The sequence below is a fragment of the Berghia stephanieae genome, chromosome 6 (genome assembly GCF_034508935.2).
Source record: "Berghia stephanieae isolate SIO BIC M18660-M18661 chromosome 6, UCSD_Bste_1.3, whole genome shotgun sequence".
NCBI classification, from domain to species: Eukaryota; Metazoa; Mollusca; class Gastropoda; order Nudibranchia; family Aeolidiidae; genus Berghia; species Berghia stephanieae.
The window spans coordinates 41,584,039-41,591,538 of NC_088365.1; the positions used below are offsets into that span (position 1 = coordinate 41,584,039).

The 7,500-nt window shown below is 36.9% G+C and overlaps 1 protein-coding gene across 1 annotated transcript in view; it reads right to left on the minus strand.

The window, feature by feature from the left end:
- Positions 1–7,500, minus strand: part of LOC144975855 (protein Wnt-16-like) — a 50,243-nt gene that overhangs the window by 22,946 nt on the left and 19,797 nt on the right. The window contains exons 4-5 of the mRNA XM_078920041.1: positions 5,015–5,069; positions 4,235–4,470 (exon numbers count right to left, since the gene is read on the minus strand). Coding sequence (XP_078776167.1) covers positions 4,235–4,470; positions 5,015–5,069 — 291 coding nt within the window. The remainder of the gene's footprint in view (positions 1–4,234; positions 4,471–5,014; positions 5,070–7,500) is intronic.

A 7,500-nucleotide genomic window follows, 5' to 3' on the forward strand; every position in this document is an offset into this window, starting at 1 on the left:
TACAACATATCAGCAACCATTCAATCCAACCTCATTCTGAAACGCACATCGCACAAGGTATAATATATTGTATTTGAGCTCTGTGAATTATTGTTACTTGTGGACACATTTTCGCTCTCTCTCTCTCTCTCTCTCTCTCTCTCTCTCTCTCTCTCTCTCTCTCTCTCTCTCTCTCTTCTCTCTCTCTTTCTCTTCTTTTTTTCTCCTTTTCTCTCTCTCTCTCTCTCTCTCTCTCTCTCTCTCTCTCTCTCTCTCTCTCTCTCTCTCTCTCTTTCCCTCATTCTTTCTCTCTCATGTATTTATGTATGTATGTATGTATGTATGTATGTATGTATGTATGTATGTATGTATGTATGTATGTATGTATGTATGTATGTATGTATGTATGTATGTATGTATGTATGTATGTATGTATGTATATATGTATGTATGTATGCAAGCATTTGTGTGTGTGTGTGTGTGTGTGTGTGTGTGTTTGTGTGCGTGTCTGCCATGAAGCTCAATTGTATTCTACATTAATATATGTGTGCTATTCTTTTCATTTGAGGTCACAGTGACATTACGTCACCGGCACCTGATCGAAAATCCATCACATCATATCAACTAGTAGCTCGCTTTTAGAATGCAACAGATATCGGATATAACGCCGAAGATAAGGACAGGAAAAAATGCCGTTATTGCGGAGCAATAAAGTTCTACCTTTTCCTATAATTCAAGAAGAATTGTTGTGAAATTCGATGCCGAAATCATTTGCATGAGAACTTACCAAAGAAACGTCAAGCAAATAAATCATGAGAATGTATCGAGACTTAAGTCTTTTCAAGAGAAAACAATGAAATTCGGATCAACCCATGACCAAAATGCCATAATGTGAAGCAAAAGTCGTAACGTCCACTCTCCTCTCTTCCAGTTCAAAACTCATTGGAAGTGTGTTTCTAGTCTCCGGACAATGCATAAACAATGAATAGGTTACATAGCGAATCATAAGATGGCAAAACTATTTCAATAACAGGAATTATAGGCAGAGTCTTATGGTCACGGGGCGTAAAAGAGCGAGTATGGATGATCTTTTTTTGACGACCAGCTTTTTATTTAAGGCTAGCAAATAAGATGCCATCACTCTGAAATCAGAAGATCATGTGTACAATGTCCTCCTGAGAACTGGTTCACACTTCCAAGATGTTTGGAACCAGTATGTTGACATCACACTTTTGTTCTCTATTGATAATAAATCTGTTTTAAGCGAGTTACTTTCCACATCCACTCGTTATCTCATCATACTATTCGTTTGCTTATTAAAGAGACAAATCGTCTCTATTCTTTGATGTCATTTTAATCGTGTTACGTTCAAGCCCAGACGGCCGTTGAGACAGCCGTTTAATGATAAACATAAAATTCTTGTCTGTAAACGCCTCCCTTGTGAGAGAGTTCCTTCTTGGAATGTCGCCATACAAAGTTCCGAATGACCCGTTATTTGACGCGATAAGAACCTTTCGTTTTATCTCACAAGTCGTTGAAATTTTCGAATACTGTGCCAACGGGTGATGAGTTTTACATGTGGCTGTAATAATGTATACGGAGTGAAAAACGATTTTATTTATTTATTTCCGTAATTACTCAAATATCTTATATGAAAATATGAATCTCAGACTACAACATATTATTTAGTCACTCGTCATAAAACACAACCAGAAAAACAATAGGAACATTCACCTTTCAATGCAACGAGAAATAGATTTATCTTTAGACACTTGCCATCAGTCAGTTCGGATTGAATTTATTGAGCTACTTTGAAAACACCTCGAGGTCCCAATGGTTGTAGCAAAGAGCTAAAGGAAGCAGAGGTCACGACGTCACACCTTCATCTCGTCCAGTTCTAAATTCATTGGATGTGTACGATCAGTCCTCCGGAGGACTAACAATGGATGTGTTACATCATTGAATCATAAAATACCATAGGTATCTTAGAATGTGTAGGCAGATTATTAGAATTACGGAACCTAAAAGAGCGAGGATTGATGATCTGTATTGAAGACCAACAGTTATTTAAGCTTGAAAATAAGATGCCATCACTCTGAAACCAGAAGATTAGTTGTACAACGTCCAGTCCTCCGGAGGAGTGCTTTTAGACTTCCAAGGGGGTTGCGATAAGTATTTTGATACCACACAAAAGCTCCTTATTGATGGTTCGGGCGTTACTATACTTAGCATTAACCAATCAGTATTTTTCCTGCAATTAAGTGCATTCCGTCCCTTTACTATTTATTTCCGGTGAACAAAAGACCTGAGCGACCCTGAGCTGATGCCAAACAGACAAATATGTGAGTCTCATCCTGAATATTAATCACAGTATTTTGAAATTCTCTCAAAGAAATTGCATCGCATTACATGACGACACTCCATAGATAGAATGAAGTTGACGTCACTCAGGCCGTTGTTATTGTTTTTTGCCATCCATATTTGTGAGTAATTCTCACTAACCTGTATTAACCAGACTATAAATGTTTAAGGTTACATATAGTTTTGTGTGTTGGGTCCATTATACTTCCGGTGGTCAATATTGTGAATTTCTTAGCCAAGCGCACACTATCTTTACCTTTTCCCCCAATAGTCTGTGTTAAAATTGTGAGTGATGCTCAGGATATCTATGGTGTGTTTGCTTCGGGTGATAGGCAAATACTTAAGGTATCTTAAGTTCACGGTCATCGGTTGATATCAGGGGCAACATAGACTATAGAATACATTTTTGAGTTATAAATCAATTAAATGAAATGTTTATTAGACTAGTCGTAATAAAATATACGATAACTAGCGTAATTTTCAAAAGTATGCTGATTGAATAAACCTAGATTCATACTATAAGATAATAGGCGTTCATGTCAATAGCTTGTCTGGCATATCAACAAGAGATCACGAAGGAACCAGCAATAGGGAAGAAAAGTCATGACGTCACAATTTCCAATTTTCCGAATTTTCAGGTTCCAAAATCATTGGAAGTGTGCATGTAACCAGTCCTTCGGCGGACTAATGATGAATAGGTTGAACCATAAGGTGGCATAACTATTTTAGTAGCATTTAGGGACGTAAAAGAGCGAGGATGGATGATCTTTATTGAAGACCAACGTATATTTAAACTAGAAAATAAGATGTCATTACTCTGAAACCAGAAGATCATTTACATAAGGTCTTCAGTCTTCTGGAAGAGAGGTGTTACACTTCCAATAAGATAGGAACCAGTTTTTTTACATCACGCTTTTCTTCCCTATTGGCACCCATATTGGCACATTTATTCTTGATTGTATGGGGTATGCCATGAAATTAGGCTTGAAGTGAGCAAATAATTTCTCTCTTTGTGAAGAATATACTATCAAGCATACTTAAATCTGGTAGACAAAAGACAATCAAACGTATTTGTCATGTATACAAACGGGTGTTGATTACGGTGTGATCTTTTAACAACATATTGTGAACTGAAATTGGGATTTAAACGCTCTTTGATGTTGTTTTTAGACGGCCAAAGAGGTGATTTTCTCTAATTGACTATAATGAATCAAAACGGTTACAAGTTACATATTGTTTTGTGTGTTAGTTATGATACAACGTAAGCAAAGATATTACTAAATCACAAACTATCAATATTTTCAATTATGTCGATGGGCACTTGGCCAGATTTGTCAATTCATAACAGAACAACTCAGCGGTTTTAGGTTGGTGGCCACACAGTTCACTGCAAACGTTTTCTTGTCAAGATTTAACCGATTAACTGCCGTGTCCTGGAAAGACACATTTGATTTCCAGAATACGACAGTTCACTGGCTAAAGAGCATTTCTGATACCAGGAATGTTTGACAAGCATGTACATGACAGTCAATATAAATAGGGAAAATCTATTTATTGCATTGTTCTGAGTTTTATACCTTTTCTTCCTGTCAAATTTGCAAATAACATTCGGGAAGTTTAGACATTAAATTGCGCATATAGTTTTTTCTTTAAAACTATCTTGATTTAATATACAACATATTATGACTCCAGCACCCTTCTCAATTCACCCAGCAGTGATTGGGTTATTGTGTCAGTGAGATCTGGGGGGAAAACACTAAGCGTTAGACTGGCGTCCTATCAAAAGGGTTGAAAGAAATTGCTATTGTTCGTTCCACGCTATTAGAACAAGGATAAACTCCGGTTCCATGTTCCCTACGACTTTGAAGGACTACGTAAAATATGAGAAACTGACCTTTTCTAAGTACTGGCCCAAAAACCGTGTGATTCCGCTGTGTGGAACAATTCCATCTCTCAAATCGGAACTGACTTTGGCACTCTCGAATACCCAGTCTTGCTCCCTCGCTGATACACAATAGGGACTGGGGGTTGTTCTTGCACACTTGTAGTTGTTGATGTACCAAACCTGGGACTTCATCGCATGGATCCTCCTGGATGGAACTTGACGCCACGGATGCTACACCGAGGTACCTGGAGGAGATTTGGGGAAAATGGAAACATTAAAGATCCTTGAAAGTTACGATCTACTTTTTATAAAATGTATCTATCACGTGACACTTTCATCATGGCAATGACGGTGTCAAGTACCTGTAATTGTGTCTTGAGCCTCACTATTTCCCTTTCTGTCTTTCATCTGAAATACAATATAGCGTTGTCCTAAGCCCCTGGGGGGGGGGGGGGGGGGTAGTGAGTTGATACATTGGACGATTTTAGTAAAGAACGTTGTTAATGTTTGATACGAAGTCACATAGATTATGGTGAACTGCAGGTCTGCAGTACCAGTACATCGTCTATTTCATGAAGTTTTTTTTTAATTTATCGATTGCTACTAAGTTATGAATTCAGTCTGTAATTTATAGAATCAGAAAAGCTGACTAACGCATATGATATATCTTTGTAACGCGCCCAGAGCTTGCATAACATAGTGGAATATGCTGCGCTTAACAAATGAGCACTATTTTTAATGTTATTAGGTGGAAATGTCTAAAATATCCATAAAGTATAAATAACTCGCCACAACTTTCGAATTTCCCACAAAGACTGATTCATCTTGGCAAAAACTCTCAAACCTGGGATCAGAGAAAGCCATGGAACACATTTGAATTGATCAAAAACTTCATGTGTTCCAATATATTGTTCAAAGAAATTTTTGTTATAATATTTAGGCTAAATAAGATATCAAACAAGAACTATACGAGAAAGAAAACACACTCTTGGAATCTTAACACTAGCATTAAAAGAATGAAAGTGAAAATAGCAAAGGCACTCCCAGGGGAATGCTCTACGATAGACATCGCATCAAAGAAGTGTGGGGAAAAACTTGGCAGAAATGGGCCCAAAATAGAGATCTTGCATTTCCAAGCGTGTCTTTGTATACATACCAGAAAAGAATCAAATCCCTACATTCTAATACGAAACTCACCAATTGCTATGGTAGCATAAATACAACCAAAAAGTACAAAGGCAGAAATAACTCAATCTGGCATCTTACTTCGGCAGAATTTTTTTTTTATAAAATCAAGCGACTACATGAGAAGGGAAAGGTGAAAAAAAAAAAAGGGGGGGGGGGGGGGGGGGGGGTATGAAGGCCGTCATCATAAAGTGAAAGTGTAAGTTCTAATTTTGTGGCGTCATCAACAGGTCCGGCAAGTCTTATTTTACTTTTCACTTTGATGTGACCCAGTTAATTGTCGTATTCGGGGAAGACACGTATTCAAACATTGGCCAGAAAATGTGTACTTCAAATATCGATCGGTTTATATGACCCTCATCTTTGCAAAAACCCATACGTGACTTTCAAGAACACGGCAGTTAACTGGTTAACATAATCATGTTAACAGGTGGTTAAATCGGGGGATCAAATTCAGACTGAAAATGTTTGAAATTCTTGTACGTCTATAACCAATGGATATCACATGCAGACACCACTAAAGATGTGATAAAACTTGAAAGGTGAAGTTTAAGATAACAGAATAAAGCTGTTCATTGAGATGATGCTAATACAGTGACACAAATGATTTATAAATAACTCATTCAATGTCTATAATTAAAAAAAGATTATATAAGATAAAAAGTGGTTCCCGGTTCGATTCAAAATCTGACGTTTTCAACTATCATGGCATGCAGAAAAGAAACGCTTTGATAAATGTTTATTTGTTTGTTGTTTTTTATTTGGCACACGTTATTATAATTTTTCCCTTTCGTCTATTTAAGAAAACAACGTTAAAGTGAGCTTTAATAATATAAATATTCTCAAAGCGCTTTACAAGGAGTCCCATGCAAATAACAACGTCTAACATGTAGCACGAGACATGGCACACGTGATGCGTTATTTCAAACTCTTTTGTTTTCAACAGAGACATAGCTGTTACCGCCGAGGTACTTCTTTTACACTAGAGTGCGGTGAGAGAATTTGAATGAAGAGCCTATTTCCAAGAACTAAACTTTGCGTTGTCAACACCGGGATTCGAACTAGGCGCCTATACGTCCAATCACATTGTAAGACCAAAAAGTTGCATATATTAATCCCAGGTAAATTCGACATTGTCTTGTTTCAGACTCACGGTATTTTTCTGAGATTTGTTTGACATTTTCCTTAAAATATCAGACATCCTTGTTACAAAAAGAGAGCAAAACAGGAGCGTTGTTAACCTGTTAACTACCGTAATCTGAAAAAAACATGTCTTTAAAAATTTGGCCGGAAAACTCGTCCTTCAAATATCGATCGATTTAAATGGTCCTCATCATTGCAATAACTCTCAAACCTGGGACCTCGCGAGGTACCAGGTTTGAGAGTTTTTGCCAAGATGAGGGTCAATTAAATCGATCGATATTTAAAGGACGAGTTTTCTGGTCAAATTTTTAAAAAGTATTTTCCCAGAGTACGGCAGTTAATGAGAAAATTATACAGCTCGGTTGTAACTGATTCACATCAAAGGATTTTAAAACGCGGGACGCCATTCAAGGGTAGTGCTTCAAATGCTCAGGTTCAAATAATTCAACCCATAAACAAAATAATTCACCAGGGACACCCAGCCAATCCCATTATCGTGTCCAATCAAAGTTTGCACTTTGATACAATTTACACTTCTTTCATTAATCAAATTTACAACAGTTTCATGAACGACTACGATAAATAATTCAAAGTAAATTGATGAACTGCCTAAATTTGTAACACGAACTTAATCTTTTTTAAAAAGAGCATTTGTACTGAGAAATATCCACTCAGTGTACTCAAAACGCTTTACAAGCGGTCCAAAACGAACAGCTGCACATAACTCTGCCAACCATTTCCCTGATTTTCGCCAAAACGTCATACCCATCAATGTAAAATAGATTTTCAAAACTCAAAAGGAATAAGTACATTCTATACATATTTTCAACAAAACACTTGTACAACTCAGCATTAAGTTCCTATAACTATAACAAAAATAATTTTGTGATAAGAAATCTGAATGAGAAAATTATAGGTTGAATCAATGTGATGATTTTCCTTTGGTT